This window comes from Leptinotarsa decemlineata, unplaced genomic scaffold, assembly GCF_025532065.1.
Source record: "Leptinotarsa decemlineata unplaced genomic scaffold, Ldec_3_MD MMD2_P_RNA_scaffold_6, whole genome shotgun sequence".
Lineage (NCBI taxonomy): Eukaryota > Metazoa > Arthropoda > Insecta > Coleoptera > Chrysomelidae > Leptinotarsa > Leptinotarsa decemlineata.
The window spans coordinates 2,613,000-2,639,187 of NW_027412533.1; the positions used below are offsets into that span (position 1 = coordinate 2,613,000).

A 26,188-nucleotide genomic window follows, 5' to 3' on the forward strand; every position below is an offset into this window, starting at 1 on the left:
CTTCTATACCACTCTCCCGTATTATTTACGAATACGTTGGACAGGTTTCCTTCCGGTGTAACCTTCCGACTCTTGTGGTGTCATTTCGACTAGGATTATTAGCTTTCCTGATACTGTTAAACTTTCACTGCTTCATATTTGTTTTTCTTTATCGTATCCAATTATTGCCTATAGTCTATTGGTATGTGCATTCTTAGATTATCCTCATAACTATTATGTGATAGTCGTTTCATTGTGAAGATTTAAAAATTAGTCGACCTTCCTTTCTTGAATCATACATTTTTCATACTACTTCAATCTATATCTCATTATCAGCGTCAATACCTTGTTACATCCAGAAGAGCAATTCTACGATAACTTTCGTTCCTGCCTCCCTTTTTATGTATGGCGCAGATTGAACGAAGGGAATTTTTCTGTTATTTAATGTCTATATTGCTCTTTATATAACGCATCTTGATTCAGACGTTCGTCGACATATTCAACCTATTTGTCAAACTTTCCCAGCAAGACGCCTACAGTGTCCCAATCTTACTTCTACTAATAGCGTTCGATTACTTTTGACTTCCTAGTTAAAATTTCTGACGCAATTTTCCTCTTGTTTTGTTTTTCTTTGCTTGTTCCTAAACTTTCCTAGTTATTCCCCTTTTTTTTGAAAACCTCGATTTATCCTAATTTTTACAACTTAGTTAAGAGTTTGTAGTAGTTTTACTCACGTTAAAGCCCAAAAATATTTACTACTACTATGCAGTCTATTCTGCGAAAGATTCCCACATGTTTGCTTTCTATCAATATAAGATCCAATTGATTAGAAAATCTATCATCCTCGAAAATCAACGTTTCATAATTATCTTTTCTATTGGTAATTTCCCATTTTCTTTCATGTGTGGTGTTTACTTTTCCCCCATAACTTTTCTATATATTTTCCTTACCACATCGCAGTCACCCATTATCATTTTCATAACATATTTCGATAACTTGTGGATAATATATTCTGAATGCTGGTAAAAATAATTTTTATTTCTTTATCGTCTTATTCACTTGGGATATCAAATAATAATGTAATGACATGCTAAGCTGATCAGCTTTTAAGAATAGATAAGAAAGAGCTAAGATCAAGATTTCTTACAAGACCTTGTCTACTGAGTTTTCCGCTATGATATCAAAACTATAAAACTCTTGTTAGATTGGGGTTATGTTTCAAGAATAGACACCGTCTCAAAAAGCTCCAATAAACGATATTTTCTTGCACAATTTTTTCAACAGAAAATATGGGAAAATAACATTTGGTTCGGTGGGGTTTAGTTGTACATGCTTGGCTTTGTTCTGCACAACTGTAAATCATTCACTCATATTACCGCCTTAACCATACTTTATACATCTCTCATTTGTTCCAAGTTAGAGTATGCTACTTTGATTTGGTATCCTCTCTATAATGTACATAAGGAAACCTAGGAAAATGTGCAAAGGAGTTTTCTGAAGTTTCTTGCATTTAGAACTGAGGGCGTATACCCTACTAGAGGAACTGACCACTCCACACTACTTCAAAGATTCGGTCTGACTTCCTTGGAGCAACGTAGAGTTTCATCAAGTATTGTTATGTTATACAAAATTTTGCATTGTTCCATTGATGCACCCTCGTTATTAGAACAAATTAACTTCAACGTACCTCAAGCTACTACGAGTCGACAGATCACTTTCTATACCTCTAGATCCAACCTTGGAAAAGGTTGAAACTAAGTAACGTTATACATGGATGTGTAGATCATGCGAAGAAGTAACTTTCAGACACAAACTGAAAGAAAGTCCTCTTGAAACAGCTACTTTCATATAAACATTGAATTATACGAAAGAAAAAAATTCTTTCGAAATAAATACTTCTATATGAACACTGAATTATACAGAAGATACTTTTCTCTATTCAGTTTGCATTTCAAACATTCGTTGTGGAATAAAAATCAGATATCATTCACATGAGTTCTACTTTAAATGAATGGTAACAAATTGCACTTACATGTTATATATTTAGTTTAAGTAGCCTTTATTTATACTGCATTATTATATTATATATTGTCCTGTAAATGGATTCATATGATGTGAAATAATTTTTTTTTCTTTTCTTCTTTTCATAAACAAATGTTGTAGGGACCATGTTACAATGACGCAAATGAAATGTGAGGCTAAGGAACAACATTTTTGAAAATAAGCTTTTATTTACACGATCTGAGAAAATAAACTTTATATTGAATCAAACCCATTAATTGATTTCATCACACAATTTATATGAAGCCTGTTGCGAGATTTATATATGACGATAAACAAGAATACGATAGATATTCAACTTTCAACAAGTAACTTTACTTGACACAAGTAAATACAAGAGAAAAAAGGTTTTTTTCAATGAAATAAGTGACAAATATGTCACATACATTGAGTAATGAAATAAAATGATGGGTTTGATTCAATTTAGAGTTTACCTATTTATTGAAGAGGACACACGTTTCGTCTGCTACTGCGGCACACATCATCAGTGACATGTACTTTGACCGCGAGGACCAAAGTCATATATAGAAGTCTCGCAACGACTGACTGACGAGCTACGTGTTCACTCGTATTTCTAATTTCAGAGGGTGGTGCGGTGATAAGGATGGTAGTGGGGGTTGATGGATGGATGGGTGTCCGTGCAAATGTTCACACCTGTTTGGTCCCAACTTTTTCTGAGTCGTTCTGTTTTGGTCTGTATTGTTACTGGGTTTTTCCGATTAATCCACCCCCACCACCTTCAGAAATTATAAATACGAGTGAGCACCTAGCTTGGCAGTCAGTCGTCGCCGAGATTTCAAAATATAACCTTCGTCCCTGCAATCAACGCATATACCACTGATGATGTCTGCCGCATTAGCAGACGAAACTGCTACTTCAGGTTCCTTCGACCACGGGCTAGTTAGTAGTCCGGACTTGGTTCTCTTCAATCATGACTCCGGTCATGAAAGCTGATGTTCCTATAAAGTTATTTTCTTATTTTTCGAGCAAGTGTATAAAAGCTTGATTTTGAAAACATTTTTTACTGTTGATTTTTTTTGCTAGCACTCATGCCGACCCTTTAACGATTCGTACACCGCTTTTTTGCGGTCTGTCTATGAAAAGAAAAATCACAAATCAAAACCACGACCGTGCCCCTTCGCCCATACCGCTGAGTACACATCTATCCCGGTAATTAGTAGTTGTCACGGTACAAAAAGAGCAATTACGAAAAGTATATTCCGTCGGTAAAACCCATCCGTTTAGTAGGCCAAAAGTTCCCAATGCATAAACGGTTTTATATCGACGTGCGTGCATAGACGGCGTCAAAGGGTCTGTTTATGTTGTGACGGCGCCGGGACATCGATCTTTTTATTCCTGCTTTTGCGTGGGAGCCGTAGAATGTAGGTTGAGGGGTTTCAGTAACGAATATAAAAGGTTAATTTTCAACTATTAACAATACCAGTAGAATTAAAGATTATCTAAAAACATATAGTAGAAAAAAATACCATTAATTTATTTATTTATTTATAAACATATAATTGCCAGTAATCAGGATAGATCTGGTGTTATGGCCTACAAAGTATTCTTTGATTAATATAATCTTGTGTAGTTATTTTTAACAATATAACAAAATAATAAAAACAAAAAGTATGTATAAAAATTTAAAAATATAAAGTAAAGGTGAAAAAAAATTGAAATGATAAAATAAAGTTCTACAACTACATGTTGCTGTAACTATTGTTTGATAACTTCAACATGGTAAAATTATACTCAATCAGCCTACTTTCTAAACAGTTATCTGCATGTTCGAATACAATTTCTTTAAAGCTTTTTTAAATTCAGCCACAGAAGCAATGTTTGTGAAGTCTACAGGAAGTTTATTGTATTGCTGGATTCCTCTATAGAAGGGTGTATCCTGATTTTTCTTTGTTCTCATGTATATTTGTTTCATTCTTACAGCATTTCTTGTATTGTGATTATGTGTAACTCCTACTGTTTCCATGGTGATATTACATAAGATGTATTTAATCAAGATTCCATGTGTAAGATTAACTTGTTCAAGTGTAATGATTTTTTCTATTTTCAGGAATCCCGTTATTTCATAAACAATGTTTGTGGAAGTTGGTCGATACAAGTTATATAGGGTTTTTATTGATTTATTTTGCGCTCTTCCTAGTTTGTTAATTAATTGTTGTGATGCATTTCCCCAACGTGGTATGAGATACCTTATGTGTGATTCAATATAGCTGTAATATATTTTTTTACATTGTGGTTTATAGATTTTGCATAGCGTATTAATGTTCCTGTCATTGAGACAATTTTTGTTATTTCTTTGTTGATATGCTCTGTTCACTGGAGTTTATTATCGATCAACAGTCCTAAGTATTTGTAAACTTCGACTTCTTTTAGTAGTTATTGTTTATATATCATTGTATTGTCCGATTTGGTTTGTTTTTGTGCTTTAGCACCATATATATAATTTTTTCAACATTTAATGCTAACTTATTTATTAGTAGCCATTGATAGTATTTGATTAGGTCATTATTCACTGTTTGTTCTGATGTTTCTAGACAGTTATTTGAATATACTAGTGCAGTATCATCAGCAAAGTTTAAAGTATCTTGCACTCAAACCAGCCATTTTCAGTGAGTGGACATACAAAAGATATAGTATAGGTCCGAGAAGTGACCCCTGTGGCACACCAATATTTATATTATACTCAATTTTGTGTATAATTTTCTCTTTGTTAGGTACGTTTTTAGAAGTTCATAAGCAACACCTCTGAATCCCATATTAAACAGTTTGCTTATAATCTTATCTACATTCACATTATCAAATGCTTTTCTGATATCTACAAATACCGTTATTTTATATTTCTTTTTATTCAATTCAGAAGCGACATAGTTCAATAAGTCTGTTGTTGCACTCAGAGTACTTTTTTTTTGAAAGCCATTTTGATACGAGTCAAAGCAGAAAGTTTCATTAATTAATCTAACTATTCTGACTTTCAACACTTTCACCACTATTTTAGAGAAGACACTTAACAGTAATATGGGCCTGTAGTTATTTTTTAGCCTATCATGTTTTCCATTTTTATATATAGGTATCACTTTAGCTATTTTTAGTTCCAATGGGAAGTATCCCTTTTCCATAATGTCATTTATTAGCTTTACTAGGTGATCTCTGATTATATCAATAATATGCAGCAACCCCTCCTTAGTTATATCATCATATCCTGGTGCTGAATCATTTTTCAGAGAGTGAATTATAGTTGAAATTTCTTTTTTATCAATAGGCTGGAGAAATATGGATTTATTGTTTTCCTGTTCTATGAAGTTCAAATCCGTATCCTGTATGTTCTCCGTGATCTTTTCTCCTACCTCAGAGTAATGCTTACAGAATTTATTAACAACTTGGTGGTCATCTGTAATACAGGTTCCATCTTCTAATGTTATTCTGCCTATACTAGTTTTCCTTTTTGTTCTATTGATATTATGTATGACATTATTGATGACTTACCATATCTTTTTTGAATTGCTTTCTGCGTTATTCATTTGTTTTTCAGTCCAATTCCTTTTCAGGTACTCTCTCATTGTATTAATATCATTTTTCAAATGATTAAACCTTGATTCTGTCTAAAAACTCCGATGTTATCCATTCATTTCCTCTTTTCCCTTCAGCATTGTTGTTTCTGTGCAGCATTTTTTTTCTCTACAATGATTTTTATGATTTCTTCAAAGTTTTTCATTTTCTACTTATTTAGTCGGATTCTAACATTTTCTTTGAATTTTTTGTAGTTAACTCGATTTCTATCTATTTTTACCAAGCTTAGTTTGATAGCACTCGGATCATCTATTGTGATTTCCATAATGTTATGATCTGAGAGACAAGTTTCCTTGATGTTAATGCTACATCGTATTCCTTTATTTATGAGGACATGGTATATGTAGAATTTTTTGTCAGGCCTATACGAGTAGCTCCCTCTAGGACAATTTGGTTTTGTATTTCGAAACCATTACTTAAAATTACCTGCTTATATTCATGGGTTGTTGTGGAATTTTCGAGCAGGTCAATATTCATGTCACCTATGATAAAACATTTTTTCCCGATTCTATCCAACCTTTCATCCAATTTAAAAAAAATCTGTTTGAAATCTGTTTTTCCGTTAATCAGCTGTCGCCCACATACGAACGACAACTCTCAGAAGTTGAGAAACTTGTGCGAGCTAAGGACTAACGAGGTCTTACCTTTCAACGTGTGATTCCTAACACGTGATGAAATCTTGTACATTTTTTTATGGCGGTCGATAAGCTGATATAATGTTGAGTCCAGTCTCTTTAAGCGTTATTTTTGTTGTTTCATAGTATTGCATGTTTAAGTTTTCTTCACTATAAGGTATTCCCTGATGTACCTCCACCTCTTGTATTTCGGCATGTATGTATTGCTTCAAAGTTTGGAATGTTGGGTTTCATTTTCATATATCCATGTTTCTGTTAGAACTATCAAGTGGATTTGTTTCTGTGTTGTGTTAATTAGGCTTTCCAGGTCTTCCAGTTTGTTCCTTAAGCTTCTTATATTAATGCATAGTATGTTCGTCTTATTTACAGTTGCCATTTTGACACTTTTTTTTTTGCACTTTTATTTGTATTTGTTTCCGTAATTTTGCAAGTCGTTCTGACGATATTAATTTTCAAGCCAATTGAAATAAAAAACAATATTGCAAATAACCCCGTCGCGTATATTCTTTCCTAATAATACTAAAAGGCTCATGTGTGGTTTCAAATTCAATAACTTAATTTAACAACATAGCATTTCTTACTTCAATTGACAAACAAACGTCTACGATATAGAATGGTGAATTACTAAATTGGATGGCAGAAAACTAGAACATTAATTAAACCATGCTACTTGGATACCTTGGTCATTTTGATGAAACAGTTTTTCTAACATCCTAAGGTTCGGCGAAGTTGAATGTCTTTGTTCATTGTCTCACTTCTTGAACTACCGCTTGCTGCATTTTGCGCGTTTGTTAGATTGAGTCATGGAATGGTGATCACGGCACATCACTCGTGGTGCTATTACTCTCTAACTGAATGGCTTACCATTCAGTTAGAGTGTATTCGTGCCGAATGGTTTTATGACTCTCAGCCCAACATAATCTTCGAAATACCGGGCGCCATCTTGTCGTAGAAAGCCTTATCACGATAATGCAGGGCTCTTCTGTGATAGACCTCCTTTCCTTTCCATACCTACTCGTGTGACCCTTCATTGACCCTAAAGTTAATGAAGAATCCGACCTGGAATCTACAGAGAAGATGGTCGTTGATTGATCTACCCCAACTCCTTAATGCTTCAACTTCTAATCGTTGTAACAAACATAGAGATTATGTGATGCAGCCAGAAAACACAGGTTACCTTATGACGGGATCAGTTGACCTGAAAGATGAATTACTAAATAAGTGATCGGCTTCGTTGAGAAGCTGGATTTATTTGGATAGGTGTGTGTCACAATGAACCACTTTCTGTTTAGATCCACCTACCTACAAATCATTTCAGTCTGAATATTCAGTCTGGACACTGTAACGGTAAAGAATATTTACATCACTAATTACCAAAAGTTGAGCAAACATTTGAAACAAGCGTTAAAGAGGCACAGAACGATTTTATGGACGTTTTTAATGAACAAAATTGCATGGGCATTCAATATATGTAGAGGATCTTGATAAGAACTTTAATCAACCTATGCATAAAGTAGAAAATTCGTTTCAATTGTAGACAAGACAATAACTATGGTTTCACCATTGCTGATGAAGACGAAATGAACTGTTTGAAGCTGATAAGGGACTAAATGCCTTTACAGTCACATTATTGTCTAGAAAAAATACTTTTTCATCCTTGCAAAATATCTGGGTTTGAGCCATTCAGAGAAGTATACAGGTCACTGTTTGCATCAAACTTCGGTAACTCTTTGGGTTGTGGCTAAAACCAGTTCATCACTTTGAAGCGCCATGGTGGATGAAAGAGTACGTCGGTTACCTAAGAATATTTATCTCCAAAAATTTAAGTTTCAAAGTTCTAGCAGACATCCCTTCTGGAACGGGCATTGTCTTATAGAAAGCTGATAAACGGACAATGAAACAAAAGTCAACAACATTGTCTGAACCAATCATCAAATCCTTTCCAAATTGTCAGACCAAATAATGTTCATTATATATTCAAATTATAAAAACTGCAATTTTATTAATAAAGGTTATAATTATATGCAATGGAATTTGTCGATAATTGATGAAAATCCAAAACATATTCAAGTATCACTTTATTGAGAAAGCTACTGTATAGTGAAACACTATCCAGTGAAAAGCTCACAATATATTGTTACTTGAATATGGACCATAAAGGACACTTTTTGTCTGCATGGATATATAATAATATTTATTCACCATTTGTGATACATAGCGTATATATGGTAGGTCAATGATTATTTACAAAAAACAGCACGTCACTTCTGAATAAAATTATGGAATCAAAGCTTAAATGAAAATTAATATTTGCATATACAAAGATATAGGTACATATAGATATATGAAATGCTAATTAAAAAAAGAATAAAAAATGTGGCAATTTTGCTTGCCGTAGTCAAATAAATTTACATATGTATATATTTACATATATACATTTATTTACAAACATGTACACACATATTTTAAAAAAACGATAAAATCGCCAGTCAGAACACTGAAACTAAAGCAAAAGAGCAAGTGAAAATTTAGAACGATTATATATCTTATTATTCTTCTGTGAAAGAATCCTCTAAATATTCCTTATGACTGTAGTAACATTTGTCCAGTAATAAGTTTTTAACTTTCTTACTGAACAAAGTTGAAGAATTCAACCTCTTTATAGAAAGTGGCAGTCTGTTATAAAAATTTATGGCATTATATACTGGAGATTTTTTGAAATGATCACTCTTATGTGAAGGGACCCTCAGAGCAGTAGCATGGCGAGTATCACGACCGTGAATGCTCAAGTTCGTTATATACAAGTCAAGGTTCCAGTGCACAAAAATGACACATTTCATTATATAAATTGCGGGTGCAGTCAACAAGCGTTCTCTTTTGAAAACGGGTTTACAACTTTCTTGGTACCCCAGGTTGAATATCAATCTTATCAGTCGTTTTTGAGAGATGAAAACTCTAGAAAATTCCTTTGCACATCCCCAAGCCATAATATTGAAACTAATGTGGGAGTATGCATTCGCAAAGTAAACATTTAGTAAACCAAACCTATCTAAACAATGTTTTAACTGTTTGATCGAATAATAAGCGGAATTGAGTTTACTGCACACTTTTTGTATGTGACTTCTCCAGGTGAGATTCTCATCTAAAATAGTTCCAAGAAAATCAACTTCTTTTGATATTTTTATGTCATTCAAAGTGACTAAATTACAACAGAAATCCCTCCTAACAAATGTTTTCATCAGCACTGACTTAGATTTATTTAAAATCAGTTTATGTTGACACCAACTACTGAATTGGTCAATAACTAAATTAATTTTCATCGATAATTCATTCTCATTTTTTCCAGAAACAGTGATTGTAGTATCGTCAGCATACATAGTTATGTGACAATCTGATATGAATTCAGGCAAGTCATTGATAAAAGTCAAGAATAACAAGAATAACAAAGTGAAAAAACCAGGTTATTATTATCCACTTGTGCATAAATATAGTTCAATAGTTGATAAGATGCAGATTCAATTGATTTACTCTTCCTAAAACCATGTTGATTATTGCAGAATGGGTCATTTTGTTCAATATACATCAAAATTCTATTACCTATTATTAAAGAGTTTTGAAAAGGATGAAATCAACGAAATCTGCCTATAATTGTCAATTTCTGTTATCCGACCTTTTTTGTGCAGTGGAAAGACAAGAGCCCTCTTCAATTCATCTGGGAAAAAGCCCCCATAAAAGGACTGGTTAAGCAAAAAAACTAATGGTTCAATAATTATATCAATAATTTGCTTTACAGTAACAATAGACATATCATCAATACCAGCTGAATTTTTGTTCCTCATATTATCTAAAGTTTTCAAAACTTCAAGCGGTGAAATTTCTGAGCGATCGAATTCATTTTGAACGACAATATTCTTGGAAAAAGTACATGGTAGAATTAAGTTACATCCAAAATGATCCGAAATTGCTGTTGCAGCCGCTGAAGAGAAATGCCTAGCAAACAAATCTGCAACCGTATGTTGATCTTCAATTTCTTGATTGTTATATTTTAAAGCTATACATACTGGATTTTTATTTTTAGTTTTTTTTCCCAAGTTCATTATTTATGATAGTCCATACTTGTTTAGTTTTATTGTTGAAGTTATATATTTTTGCATTATAACAGTTGGTCTTTCCTTGTTTGATTTTCAATGTGTGATTTTTTAGTTTTGCCCTATAACTATGCATCATATCAGACAGTGTTACTAGATGAAATAAGCCAGAACATATCTTCTCGTATGATATCATTTGTTATCCATGGCTTGGAAATATTTTGTTTGAGTTTTATATTTTTGATAGGGCACGAGACATTGAAGCACCATGAAATCTGGTCCAGAAAATAAGAAAAACAAGTTGTCACATCCTGGTAGTATAATTCTATCCAGTCGACAGACATCAGATATGTTCAAAGCTCCATAATGTTTTCGAGAAACAATTGATGCTTCGCTACACTTTTGACACACATGTCCCCATCCTTAATGGCAACACTACTCAAAGAGTAAGTCAAAAGTTGGCCTAAGTGGTCAGCTACATTTGGCTGAAAGTATCATTAGCTAGGGTAGTGACCATATAGTCGATACAAGTAGAACTAGTATGACCATTCCTATAAGTAAAAATTCTAGTTGGGCCCATATAGTGGTTTTCTAGAAGGTAACAATCAAAAATATCTTTAAGAAGTTTTGTATCTTTGTCTGATGACTTGAGAAAATCTATATTAAAATCTCCACACAATATCAAATAATCTGAACGATCCGTAGCCGTGCTAATTGCCTGGGTCAAGCAATTGATAAAAATATTTATGTCGCCATAGGGTGGCCTATACACAGTTATTACGCATTTTTTTTACCATAGCACACTAGCGCACTATTATATAGTTGTTAACTTAGTAATGAAAACACAATATTGAACTAGTTTAACAATCAAAAGCGAATATTATAAGGTAGAAATAATCTTTACAGAAATTCATTTCAGGTTACCCGATCACAGGCTTTTAAACATTGCCTCCAATGGAATGGATATATAAAAAAAGTCATCTCACTTGGTATTAGTAGATTTTGAAATCCAGTATCTGGAGCTAATAACCCTCAAATCAGGTCTGCCACAGAAAAAAACTCTCAGGTTGTTATCTAGGATTAGCTTCAGTAATGGTGGAAGCAGAAGCGGATTAAACGTGGAGAGCGCCCTAGGCAAGCACCTCACAGGCGCCCCTCTAGCACACAATTTTTAATGAATTCTGACTTCGAATAATAGCAAGCTTCCCTTCGTAGCCTCGCGCCCCTAGGCACGTGCCTAGTTTGCCTTACGAATAATACGCCTCTGGGTGGTATGCAAATAGGATGGAATTTTAGCTTCGGTTAGTATTTTGATACCCACGAGGTATATCTAATGAAAAACAGCATGTTTAACTTACCTGTTGATACAATCCACAATGCTAGACAATAATATATTATCAAACTACCAAAATCAATTTAAGTAAACATTCCCACTCTTACCCCACCTAGTTTTAAAACTGAATTTTTCAAGCGATATTTTAGCTATAATATATGCCAAGTGATCAACCTTTACCAAAAGAAATATGAAATTAAGAACTTTTTGTTTTACGGAAAAGATTCAAACTCCTTCTGTTCAAAAGCCAACTTCAAGTATAAACTGCCCAACCCTATACATTTGTTATCATTATGAGACCAGAATAAGTCTCGGTAATGGACGTCTTCTCCAGCATCTTAATAGATATTTGAACAATCCCAATATTTTTTATGTATTACTTTTTTTTTGTCTTAGCTTAGGTAGAATCTTTTTTAGGTTACGTGGAAGAACAACTCAGTAGCACTTATGCTAACTGAGTTGAACTTCGCCTTTTGTTATGTCAGCAACTAGCTCTGTAATTTATTTAAATATTTGTATGTAACTACAGCTTCGAAACAATAAAGACGATTATTATTATTATTATTTATTTCCATATTTAACTGTTTCATCGCAGTCTTCCTGAGACTACGCTCAATATACTTGTTGAACTCACTAACAACTACTTCGATCAAGGAACATTTCTTTCAATTCTTAAAACCGTTGTAATTCCTCTCCATGAAGGCGGCAACAATGAAGATCCAGCAAACTTTAGGCCTATATTGCTCATCCCAACTGGTAAAAAAAAAGAATAATGAAATTTTTGACCAGTAATGGGATATTCAATGCACATCAGTATGGCGTGAACAAGCGAAGTTATATCAACATTATTGCAATTGGTGTATAATGAAATCAACAGCGGGGAAGCCACTGCAGCAGTGCTATCCAAAGCGAAGAATTGGTTTGACTCAAATCTTTTATCATTGAATTCCAGCAAAACAAATATATTAGCATTCAAGTGTAATATACCTGATATCCCTCTAGACAATAACACAATAAAAAATAACTCCACTTTGAAATTTTTGGGAATGTATTTAGATGAAATTTCAAAATTCTCTCAGCATATTGCACACATCAACAAAAAAATTGGCATCAGGATGTTTCGCACTGAGAAACATCTCAAGGAAACTGGGATTTGCTACGGCCAAACTAGTGTACTATGCCTTAATAGACTCTCATCTAAGGTGTGGTATTCCCTTTTGGGGTGTTTGCAGTCGGTTTCTGTCTTGCAGAAAAGGGCTATTAGGTACCTATGTAAAGCGAAATAGCTGGATTCATGTAAACCCCTTTTTCGAGAACACAGAATCCTTACGGTTATTTCAATATTTATATTAGAAACCTCATCGATTATACAAAAAAAAGGGAGAACTATGAATCTACAACTACAACCACATACCATACAAGGCGGTCAAATGAACTGAATCTACCAATTCCAAAAACTTGTTTGGTTCAAAACTCGTTGATATATAATGGAATCAGGATATACAATAAACGTCCCAATTAAATCAATTCATCATATTCACAAAGAAATGTACAAAGCTATTAAGTGATAAAGCCTATTATGACCTACAAGAATAATTTGACGATGCCTTGTAATATGTATATATATATATATATATATATATATATATATATATATATATATATATATATATATATATATATATATATATATATAAAAAAATAAATAGATAAGTACTCTTTGATCATTCCCATATTGATTTCAATTTAAGAGCCACCGGTATACAGCTGTTTCAGCCTATTGGGCATCGTCAGTACCGGGCAGGCGGTCCTCGATTGCAGACAAAATGAGAAAAAACCAAGAAAGTACTTGATAAAAATAGCTGCGTAAACGCAAGCGAAACATAAGTGGAACCACCTATTGGTGTGACACCCAAGTCAACTTGCTAAGTTTTTATGTCAGTATTGGTGGTTTGACCAATCAACCGACAACTGCGGTAGCAGAAATTTGGGAAGCTAACCTGAAATGCCATCGGAAAACGAATCCACATGTTTCTAGAAATGATATGAAATCTAGAAAGGTTAATGCAGTCAAGCTGCTGGAAAATAATTCCATGAAAATCAAAAAATAAATAGATAAGTACTCTTTGATCATTCCCATATTGATTTCAATTTAAGAGTCACCGGTATACAGCTGTTTCAGCCTATTGGGCATCGTCAGTACCGGGCAGGCGGTCCTCGATTGAAGACAAAATGAGAAAAAACCAAGAAAGTACTTGATAAAAATAGCTGCGTAAACGCTGAAACAGCTGTATACCGGTGGCTCTTAAATTGAAATCAATATGGGAATGATCAAAGAGTACTTATCTATTTATTTTTTGATTTTCATGGAATTATTTTCCAGCAGCTTGACTGCATTAACCTTTCTAGATTTCATATCATTTCTAGAAACATGTGGATTCGTTTTCCGATGGCATTTCAGGTTAGCTTCCCAAATTTCTGCTACCGCAGTTGTCGGTTGATTGGTCAAACCACCAACACTGACATAAAAACTTGGCAAGTTGACTTGGGTGTCACACCAATAGGTGGTTCCACTTATGTTTCGCTTGCGTTTACGCAGCTATTTTTATCAAGTACTTTCTTGGTTTTTTCTCATTTTGTCTTCAATCGAGGACCGCCTGCCCGGTACTGACGATGCCCAATAGGCTGAAACAGCTGTATACCGGTGGCTCTTAAATTGAAATCAATATGGGAATGATCAAAGAGTACTTATCTATTTATTTTTTGATTTTCATGGAATTATTTTCCAGCAGCTTGACTGCATTAACCTTTCTAGATTTCATATATATATATATATATATATATATATATATATATATATATATATATATATATATATATATATGATGAGCTGTTTTCTCGGGTTTCGCTCCGTGTTTTATGTATTTTCTCCCCATAAGGATTATTTTCACAACGTTTCGGCAAAGTCTCATTTGCAATCTTCTGGTGATGTCTGGTTTTTTCAACAGCTCATCATACTTTATCCGTGAGAATCTTCGAGTTAACATATATATATATATATATATATATATATATATATATATATATATATATATATATAGTTCATATTTCATTTTAATTATTTACATTTTATACATTTATACTCCACATCTTATACTTCATGTTTATATTCATATTTATTTATGACATTGTGTTTGTAACAAGAATTCTTTTTTTAAACAATGAATAGAATAGAATAGAAAAGAAGTTTATTTAACCACATTACACTTTACATGTTTGTAGCAAGTCATGACAAATTTGTTACATATGCTTATGCACAGCAAAAGTAATTTCAGATCGGATGAGTATAAAATATAATTTAAGATAAAAAGTAGAGCAACATAAAGATTAACATTAAAAACATGAAAGAACAACATGATATAGCATATTTACGGTAGTCAGATGAGTATGTTGCTTGTATGTTAAGACTTAGGAGCGAATTTTAAAATACCCCAGGTAATCAGAGACAGAGTAAAAGCAGCCCTCCAATAATAGTTGTTTAATGGATTGTCTGAATTTATTCATACTAAGATCTTTCAGCTTGACTGGTAAACAGTTATATAAGTTGTAATCCAAAGAATTTTTTTGTGATTTAGCTAGGCAATATCGATTTGTACAGATCTTTTCAGCATTTCTCGTACGGTACTGATGAATATTTGAACGTTTAGGTAAGGTACTCGCAATTCTGTGGATTTATAGCAAAACATGAAAAATGAATAACGTTGGTACAGGCATGATACCTAGTTTTTTGAAAATTGGCTGACACGGTTCCCGAAAACCTACATCTGCCAATATTCGAATGGCTCGCTTTTGTAACCTAAAGATATTGAGAGAACCAGGTGAGTTTCCCCAAAGAACAATGCCATAACCAATGTGAGAATGAAAAAGCGAATAATTAGTAATTTTCAATATATCGAAACTGGTAATATTTTGAAGTTGTCGTAGAACATAAATAGTGATGCCAAGATAAAGTATTGTCAAGTGTTATGCCAAGCAATTTCACGCTATCATTTGAGGGGCCTACAGTGGAGAATTGAAGACGTTGGTATTTAATTTCAAATTATTAAAATAATTATTGAAATAATGAACATAATATCAATCAATCAATCATTATAAATATATAAAAAAAATATTTGCACTGAAACTTCTTTCATTACTATCATTTTCATGCCTTTTCATATGACTACATACTCTGTATAGTAATAGTGCAAGTGTTATTTCACAATATCAATCAATCTATAAATCAACAAATCAATAGTGGGAGAACCCTTGTTCGTTTTGGATAAACAAGTTTTAAGTCTTCTGTTGATTCCATAGATGGTCTTCTGCTCAATATTATTTCAGTATATATAATATTTAAATATATTTTTATTTTCAAATTCAATTGTCAAACAAAACAGCAGCATTCAGCAGAAAATGAAACACTTTAATTTTATTCAACAATTTTTGAATACCATATAACATATCAGTACATTCAAATCGTTCCGCTAGTTGAAATTGTACAAAACTCGAAACTAGTCTAACCACTCAAAAAATAATTGAAACAGCATTTTTGAACCATATATGTAGTTACACTGTTGACACACAAAATAGTCTCCGGTCTAAATGAACATAATTGAATGAAGTTGGCTTAAGTTTCCCTTAGATGAGTGGCAATAAAAGCTAGACATATTAAATTGAAGTTTTTTCTAAGTTAGGATTTCCCGAGGTAACAGTAAGGATAATATAATGTTACACAATCATTATAAACGAAATCTATTGCATTTCACGAAATATTTTTGACTTCATCTTTTTAAAAAAAATTGGGAATCTTCCAAAGGAAGGAAGAAAGCAATTAATTTCAAAATAAGCTCTCTACAAAGATGTGTAGATCATAACGAAGAAAACAGAAATGAAACTTTCTATGTTTTTTACCACTTTTATTTGTAACTAATGTTACTGCAGTTTCGTCCTATACAGACATTTTCAAACTTATACAAGTTTATATAATTTTGTATAAGTTTGAAAATGTCCGTATAGGACGAAACTGCAGTAACGTTAGTTACAAATAAAAGTGGTGAAAAACATAGAAAGTTTCATTTCTCTTTTCTTCATTATGATTTCCTACCACATAGTTATGGCTACATCCATCAATTTATGTGTAGATCATTTGGAACATTCCCACAATTTCTTTTGAAAAGAGACGGAGAAGTATAAAGCCAAAACCTTTCTTTCCTAAAAATGAATCCCTCCTAAAAATATACCCCTTTCAATAATTGACTTATTTTGAGTTCTTAACTCTAACGTTTATTAGTTGGCAATCTAATGTTTATTAGTTGGCAAGTCGTCTAGTAACTCTAATTAGCTATACAGTTGTGCCAATAGCTGTCCATACACACAAAAATATAGGTATCCGTCAGTTTTAAACATCACGGCAAACAAACTAATTTTAAACTCATACAAAACCCAAACACTTGTCTTTACTAACAGGCATACTGTCCCTCAGAGCGTAAAATTTCTAAGATATACCATCGACCCCACTTTAAACTGGAAACTTCATGTAGATCAATTAACAAGCAAGTTATCAAAAACAATATTTGCAATTAGATGGATGAAATTGCTAGTTAACTTGGAGGCAGCCATCTCTGCTCAACATGGATCATTGTATCACGACGTACATTTTAATCAACTGGGGTCATTCCCGTTACATTCAGTCAGTATTTATGATTCACAAACGAGCTATTAGAGCTTGGCCGGTATAACACAGACTGAGAGCTGAAAACCATGGTTAGTAATACTCACATTTCCTTCAGCTACAATTTACAATGAATTAGTTCACATAAAAACGTACATGCATTTGTACGCACTTAATGGAGATACCTACAATTATCTGACTAGAACGAGATCCCATATCTCTAATACCAATAATAAGTTGACTTCTACAAATTAAAACTTATTTAAACTATTTTAAACATGCCAATAGGCAATTTAATAAACACTTTATGAGATTTTCAATAAACAGTTTTATAAAGACGCAACACGTGTTTCGCTATACAATAGCTTTTTCAGGCGTGTCTCTATGTGTTAGTTCAGACACCCTTGAAGGAGCTATTGTTTAGCGAAACACGTGTTGCGTTTTTGTAAAATTGTTTAGTAAAAATTTCACAATGAAGTGTTTCTTGAATATGTTATGGATTTTCATCAAGTATTGATCGATTTCATCACATAGTTTAAAATTGTAAACTCACTTACAATGCTCTGCCTATTGAATTTCTCTGAATTTCCTCAATGCTAGTTAATATACTGTGTGAATTAATAAATGTGAACATTTTTACGCTATTTTATTTTAAAATTCAATATTTATATTTTATTCATAATTATTATGTTATATTTATTTAGATTTAGTATTACTTGTTGTCAAAACACTGTATCGTGTAATATCGATAAATAAAATACATATATGCAATCTGTCAAGTGAATGTTTCTGTTAGTGGGCCAGCTTGTAGATCGGAAGTACTGTGATTGGAATTCTTTTCTCTAATTCTTTCTTCATTTCTTCTATTATTACATGATTTATCTCCATAATTATATTTATATCATTGTTATTTGCATATTATGGGCAACATATACTACTATAAAACTTCAAAAATATTCTATATAAAATAAAATATCCGAAAAAATTCATACCTTTCCAACGTTTATGAATAATTAATATATCAATCAATAGTTGAAAATCGTTTGCGGTATGGTATACTAGCTTGGGGTAGTGCCCTTAAAACATATTTTCAACTCTTTCAAGTGTTGCAACGTAGATTTTTGAAACCAGTCCTATATTACTTGAATAACAATGTAAAATTCTATTCTTGGACATGATAGTGCTACATTTGACTGTCAAATGGTGACCACTCATATAGGATTTTAATCAAAACAGTATATTATGTGGTAACCAAGCCTCTCTAACTTTATGTATGGAAAATCTGGTGAAAGTGTCAAATGCCATTGGCAGAATAAAAAATATACTTATTAAAAAAATATTGGCATCAACTTCAGAGTATATGTTATTGAGATAATCATAGGCTGCGATTTCTATAGAAAGATTTTTCCTAAATCCAAAAACGTTTCATTTTTTTTATTTCGTTATTTGTCATAATCTTTCCCTCTTGTTGAATATTTTTAAACAATGGAAGTCCAAACCTCTAATATTCAGCTGAGACTATACCATTAGATTAAAAAAAAAACTGTTAAACAACGTACCCAAATGCAGTCATGAGCTTTGTGAAAAAAGAAAATCAGAGAACATATGGAGAGCCTTTCAAAAAAAACCTTTAAGGTCTTATTAGAGGCTTTTGAGTGAATTGTCGCCCAGTACTTATCACTGTACAAATTACAAAGATTACAGAAGACCAAGAAAATTGAACTGTTGACCATACAAAAAATTAACACTCCACAGTTTCAAATCAATTCGATATATCTGTGAGTTTCTTCCACTAATTGACAGTTTTCCACTTAACAGATCAATCGTATAGTGTAACTTTAGAATTTTTTAAATTTAATTAAGCGAAGCAGTTCAATCCGTGTCTGAAATCTGTCTGTTTAAAATCTGTTTAAAATCTGTTTTTCCGTTAACCAGCTGTCGCACCCCTACGAACGACAACCCTCAAAAGTCGAAACTTGTGCGAGCCAAGGATTAACGAGGTCTTACCTTTTAACGTGTGATTCCTAACACGGGTTGTCGGTAGCAAGTGAAGATCGATCGTTCAGACTAGGGCTTGAACCACCGACCAGCACGGCAGTCAATTCGAGTGAGTGAACAAAGCACCCACAACGAACCGCTTGGCTACCGACTGACTATTAGCTATTAGCTATTAGCTTACATCACATCATCTACAAGCAGAGACCTGAATCCATTACCAACTGTCATTTAGCTTTTCTAGAAAAATTATTCGTTTTCAATTTTCAACACAACAGTACAGAATTGAATTAATTGATGGATGCAGCCATTACTATGTGGCATCACCATGAAAAATAACAATTGAAACTTCCTATGTTTTTAAATCACTTGTATAAAAACGTAGGAAGTTTTAATTCTCATTTTTCATGTACAGAATGGTTTCTCTTCTCATATAGGATTTTCATTGAAGAGTACTTCTACAATGACAACTGCATCAGCATTATTGGGTTAATGGATGCTTCTTCTGGAATTTCATCTTGCAATATAAACTATCAATTTATATACTCCTATCTTTTAAAAAAATCAGTATTAAATGAAATCATTAAAATGATAATGATACACTCAAGACAGGCATGTTACAGGTGATGAAAAACTCTATTGAATATTGCCAATTTCGAATTAAGAAAATTGCTCTGCAAATTGTTCTCAATTGCCCCGGTGTTCTAAAAAACCCCAATTTATGGAAGCGTTTGTTTTCCATGAGTTTTAGAATGATGATACAAATTTATATTAAAATATCAACATTTGAAAAACTCAATATTTTAAAGAGTTCTTCATTTTTTGGGGCAATGCAAAGTTTAGCATGAACTTGTTTCATTTTTGATAATTTTATTTAGGTTAATCAAGTATGTAAGTGTTCACTTTTGACATATCACCTCACAAATTGCTATCAGAACCCGTCAAGGAGAAAATGATTATTTTTGTAATATGAAACTCTAGATATAATTTCAATTTACTCAATTTGCTAGTTTTTTACTGGATATCCACAAACAAAAATTGAATAATTAAATGAATGTTTTTTAATGCAAAGTTAAGTTCAACATATAAATGTTATATTTATTTATTGTCTATTTCATTTTAATCTGACAATCTGGCGTTGAAGTTGGTCATTATTACGCCTTGGTCAAAGAAGAATTAGGACTGGTTTAAGTTTGACGATAGTCGTGTCACGAAGTGTTCTGGCGATGCATTGAATTTATTGGAGCCTCTGGAGACACCCTACATTTTGTTTTATAAGAGAGAGGACATTGTTAGATCAAGATCTTCAGATGATGTGGTGCTGCAGGTTTTTCCGGGTTTTCCTGCAGCTGAAGAAGCAAATGCGCCACTGGAATCAATGAAGTCGCCCCGGAGCGCCAATTAATTTTTATTGTTGTTTTTATTTTATTTTTATCGTTGTTTTAATAAAACTTCTTAAAAATATCTGACAATAATTGTTTATTTGTATTTCTAATACCTCATTAAATTGCCCCACTTATAATAATTGTAATAATTTATAAATCTTGTAAAATATAGTTTTATCTACAAAGTAACTACTTTTCTTTATACATGCAATTGTCACTCTATTTGCCTGAATTGCTATACAGTTTCAATTTTCAATGAAATATAATATTCCTAAAACGCCTTCAACTGAATGAAATTTCAAATAAAATTAAACTTTATTTCACTTACCTTCTGTAGCCATTACAAAATCTTGATCCAAAATCCAGGGCGTGAACTAACTGTTTGATTTTCTTTCACTCAGAAAAATCCATAAACAAATTATTTGAACTATTTTTCTTTTTACCTTGTACCTTGGTCCAATAACTGTCAACGTAAACGTCAAAAGGTAATGACAATAATGTAAAAAACGGCATCTTCTTCTCTTTTCTTTGTTAGTGATATGACTAAATAAGATAAAGAGGGATATTTGAAATTTTGAAGGTTATGTTTGGTTTTCCAACTTTTTAAATTAATTCAAGAAAGTTTTTACTCTTTCCATCACATGGAGAACTTGAATGCTGCGATACCCGCAGTAGATAATTTGAGCAACTTGTCTCCACAAGAATTTCAGAATATGCTCACGTCGTGGTTTGAAGAAAAAGGAATAGTTTCTGATCTCAGATCCCACCTTCGTTTCAAAATGATTAATGTGCTTAAAAACACAGCCATCGGTAGAGACATCAATAAAAAGACGCCTCATCATAATACTTTGTCGAAACAAGCAATAAATCTAATTGTAGCTGAGTTTCTGATGAAAAATAACTGCCACTATAGTTTGTCCATTTTCAATACAGAAGCTGCCCTTACGAATATATTTCCAGAGTACCCATTGTTTGATAATTCTAAGGAACCCTTTCAATACGACTCTGAGACCATTCTGAATATACTGGAACTTATTGGTGTATCAAAAGGCAGTGAATTTGCCAAAGCAGTATTGAATTTATATTTCCAAAGTCAAGAAAATTGTATCCTGTCTTGTCTGGTAATATTACTTTGCAAACTAACAGTAGGAAAGTTAAAAGAGAAGGATGAGGATATAACACAAATTGGTAAGATATTCAAAGTCTCTGTAGAGTTTTTTGTGACCTTAAATGCTGTTATTGTATTACTCTCAATAAATAAATGAGATTAATATCTAAGTCCATCTGAAGAAGAGCAAACTTACAATTTGTAAGTAAGTTACAGTAAGTAAGTTACTGTATAAACACCAAATAAAATTTCATATCTTGATTATTGGTCTTCAGTAACTCGAAAACGTTAATGGAAGTTTGGGTGAGAAATTGATCTCCTTTTTTTACAAAATTGAATATGAAAAGTTACTGCAGAATATTTTTGGAGGTGCTATAGAATTCACTATTTTTTCACCAGTATGAAGATATTGTTTTTGTTTCTCATCCTGTAGAAATTGAATATACACAAACTCTGATTTCTCCACAAATGGTTTTTTAATTCTATGCCCAACTATAATTTTCATCATTTTTAGATTTATCCAAGGAATCGAATTTCTTAAAACAAGTAGGTAACATTTTATTGAAGAATAAGGTATCTTCAGAAAATATAATGGACATGTTAAGGAATATAGACTTCTTTCACAACGTGGAACTGACGAATATTGAAGAAAGGTAACAATAGTGATAATAGTTTTTATTGGAAAGAATCAACAAACAATACACAGCAATAATCGGAAATGTTTTTCAAATAAATAATAATTTAAATTAAAATTGAAATAACTGCAAATATTTATAATTATTATGGAAAGCACAAAATATTTGGAAAAAAAATTTTCAGTTTGTTTTTTGAACTAATGGAACTACATTGAAACATTGAACTAATGGAAATACATTAGAAAATCTTTCTCATAACTTTTGGGGATGAATATAATTATTTATATATGAATATGATAATATATCAAATTTAGGTTTTTCTTCAATATCTTCTCTACTTATTCAAAAGATGAATCAAATGTTTAAGTATAGCTATTTATTAAATATTAACCAAAAATGGTCTTATAATCTCGTCTGATATTTCACTCTTCCACAAGATACCCTCACCCTTTTCAAATCAAGTAGAATTTTCCTAAAGGTTTCTGTTTTCAAATGACAATGCATTTTATATTCTGGGAATTTTTCCAAATATTTGGTACTTCCCCGTTTACTAATATCAAATAGACTAAGTAATACAGCATATTTGATTTCTTCTTAAATTGCAGATATTCACATTTAATTAGTGAATTGAGGAATGAAACACGCAGTCAGGAGTCAAAAATGAAAGAACTAACTAAAATGAAAAAACTAGTAGAGAATAATTTGATAAAAGTTGTAGGCGATTATAATGCTTTGAAAGTTCAAATGAAAAAATTGGTCAAAGAAAGTCAGGAATTGCATATTAATAAGAATGGGCGAACAATAGCAATTGGTGAACATTCTGTGTCAGAACCATTGCTACATAAAGAGCCAATAATCTGCCACAGGAAACATTGCGAAGAGAAATGTTTAGAGAACATAAACCTTTTGTACAAACTGCAGATAGAAAACCAGGAGTTGCAGAGAAGAAGTAGAGAACAAGTGGAAGAATATGCCATAATCTCCAGCAAATATAATGATTTACTACAGGATTTCAAGGATTACCAAAATAAAATAAGTTTACTGAATTCTAGGATGAACGAAAGTAGTACAAACCCAGTGGTGGAAGCTAAACCAAAAATATTAGAGGCTAGTGCAAATGTTCACAATAACCGAACAAATATTCCTTTGCAGACTTCTTTGACAAAAACATATGATATTAGTGAAAGTTCGGATAGTGTAACAGAAGAAGTTATACGTGAAGCTCGGTTGAGGCTGAAACTGCTTGAAGAAGAAAGTAAAAAAATTGAAGAAAACTATAAAAGTATTCAGAAAGATTTGTGCCACATGAAATTATAATTCTATTTCTATTTTTGCCAAAAAAAATAGGAGCTTTCAGTAAAACAACTTGAAACATGTCAATGGGCATGTATTTTCTGTTCTTCAACTGAAAATGATAATTTACTCTAAGAAAATTGGAGAACTATATTTTATTAAAGGATTTTTGGCCAACTTTTGTTTAATTACTCAAAGTAAAACTTTGATTAGAGTGGGGGAATAGCGAAAAAATAAATGTCTTATTTCCTTTTTTTTTAATACATTTACTACAGCTACCGGACTGAGTCATGGCCTGTGGGAGAAATCGTAAGAAAGTATTAGGAAAAGAAAGATAGAAACTTTTGTTTGCAATTTTACATAGTAGGAGTTGAGGTGTAAACAATAAATGGATATTAAAATGCCATTTGGATTCTTGTAGATATATAAAAAACAGTTTATGTAGAAGCAAATTCGGATAATTGTGATATTCTAAGAATAGTTTAATATTCTAAGAAAAACAGTAATTATATTTTGTTGTGAACAATAAAGGACTATTATGCCATTTGGATTCTTATAAATATAGTCAAAGTAGATGATGAAGGAATTAATTCAGGTAATCCGAGTATTCTAAGAGCCAAATTCTGAGAAAAAACAACAAAAATTGTGAATAATAAATTAATTTTGAAATGCCTTTCAATATTATGACAAATAAATTAATAATAATAGTTCTTTATGATAAATAATTATTTTTTTTGAACTTTCATCAAAAATAGTTGCACATAAATGTTAGACATCCCTAACATTAAAAAAAATATTATTTCTCACGTATTGCTTCAGTGATGCCCATACTAATTCGATGGGATTCAAATCTAAATGGGAGGGTGGTAATCGTAAGACATTATGGCCATGTTGAGTTAAAGTTTCATCTATCTCAAACTTTTTAAATTTTGGCTTATGGAGTTTAATGAGGTTGTACAAATCAGGGTTTTAACATATTTGTGTCAAAATAATTGTTTTTGACCTTAACCGTTCTACCATATCTTGTTTCCTACTGTTATAAGTTTGTGCTTTATCTTTCTGAACATTGTGATAAGGCGTATTGCCAATAACCACGACTGAATTTGGAGGTAGGTTAGGAATTAATTTTTCATAATTTGTAAAATTCATTTTGTGATGATAATTTCCGGTATGTGAATTTGATTTAGAAATCAGTTGAGCTTTGGGAATCAAGCCCTTCTCGTTGCCAGCATGAACAATAATTAACGTTGTTCTTTTGAAATGGGCCTTCATTGGAGCTGTCGTTCCAACAAGTAGTAATGGTATGTGGTCGATCCGACCGCAAAATGTGGCTCGTGTATGGGCGCACAAAGATAGATTGCGAAGACATTTTCGCAATACTAGCAGCGACCTAGATGTAGCCTTGTGTACGAAGCAAACGAGTAAGGCACAAATACTATCACTCTTAAAACATTTGAAAGACAAGGGTGATCAAATATTCACTTTTGATGAGAACTTCAAGGAACAGATATTTTCCGGAAAGTTCAACGATGCCGAAGTTTAACAAGAGGTCGACGATATGGAGTTTCATAGACCTGAAGTAATCAAATATAAATCTGAATGCGAAATCCGATTGGCAGAAAACCAGATGCGAGCAGTTGAAAGTACGGTTCGCTAGAGACGAATTTCTGATAGGATAAAAAATGTGTCCGCTTTTGAGATAACGGGAGTAGATTTAGCTGGACCATTGTACTTGAAACGGGGAGAGAAGTCCTGGATTGTATTGTTTTCCTGTGCAGTATATCGAGCAGGGCATCTGGAGGCGAATTTATAGCGAAAAGAGGAAGAGTTTCAGTTATATATTCTGACAACGGAACAAATTTTATTGGAGCAAAAAATTATTTGAAGAGGATAGACGGGAATGAAGTTATGAACTAGGTACTCTACAGTTAGAAAAATAAAATAGCATCAGAATCCTCCAACAGCCGCTTGGTGGGACGGTTGATGGGAACGCATGATCAGAGTAATTGAGGAATTACTTCGTAGAAATTTAGGGAAAGCAACTTTAACATATGAAGAATTGCTGACAACTTTATGCGATTGTGAAGTCATAATTAATGCAAGGCCTTTAACTTATATTTGGGATGAAGATATTTTAAAATCTCTCAGCCTTTCTATGTTTATTTCGGGTATATCTACCAGTGAAACTCCAGATTGCGATATCATAGACATACATCATTGAGTGAAACGACATAGATACCTGCAAAAAATAAGAGATGCACTCCGAAGCCGATTCAGAAAGAAGTATCTAGCGGAACTCGTACATACAGGTCAAAAGAAAATAGGTAGTTTAAAAATTGGAGATGTTGTTCTTGTCAGTAGCGACAATGTGAAGCGAA

At 32.5% G+C, this 26,188-nt stretch overlaps 2 protein-coding genes across 5 annotated transcripts in view; one reads left to right on the forward strand and one right to left on the reverse strand.

The window, feature by feature from the left end:
• LOC111509589 (protein Fe65 homolog) overlaps positions 1-21,250 on the reverse strand; it is a 55,006-nt gene extending 33,756 nt beyond the window's left edge. Inside the window, exons 1-2 of one of the 4 annotated variants that reach the window (XM_074169793.1) lie at positions 21,103-21,245; positions 6,939-7,458 (exon numbers count right to left, since the gene is read on the reverse strand). In XM_074169793.1, the coding sequence (XP_074025894.1) occupies positions 6,939-6,972 (34 nt within the window). In that variant the 5' untranslated portion in view covers positions 6,973-7,458; positions 21,103-21,245. Of the gene's footprint in view, positions 1-6,938; positions 7,459-21,102 lie in introns of all 4 variants that reach the window. The other 3 variants (XM_074169794.1, XM_023165359.2, XM_074169792.1) reach the window with 3 other exon arrangements.
• A 63-nt stretch (positions 21,251-21,313) lies between these two features.
• LOC141480069 (uncharacterized) lies at positions 21,314-23,987 on the forward strand. The gene is made up of 3 exons (XM_074169795.1): positions 21,314-21,962; positions 22,397-22,535; positions 23,123-23,987. The coding sequence occupies exons 1-3, from the start codon at positions 21,416-21,418 to the stop codon at positions 23,832-23,834; spliced, it is 1,398 nt and encodes a 465-aa protein (XP_074025896.1). The 5' UTR covers positions 21,314-21,415; the 3' UTR covers positions 23,835-23,987.
• The last annotated feature ends 2,201 nt before the right edge of the window (positions 23,988-26,188 follow it).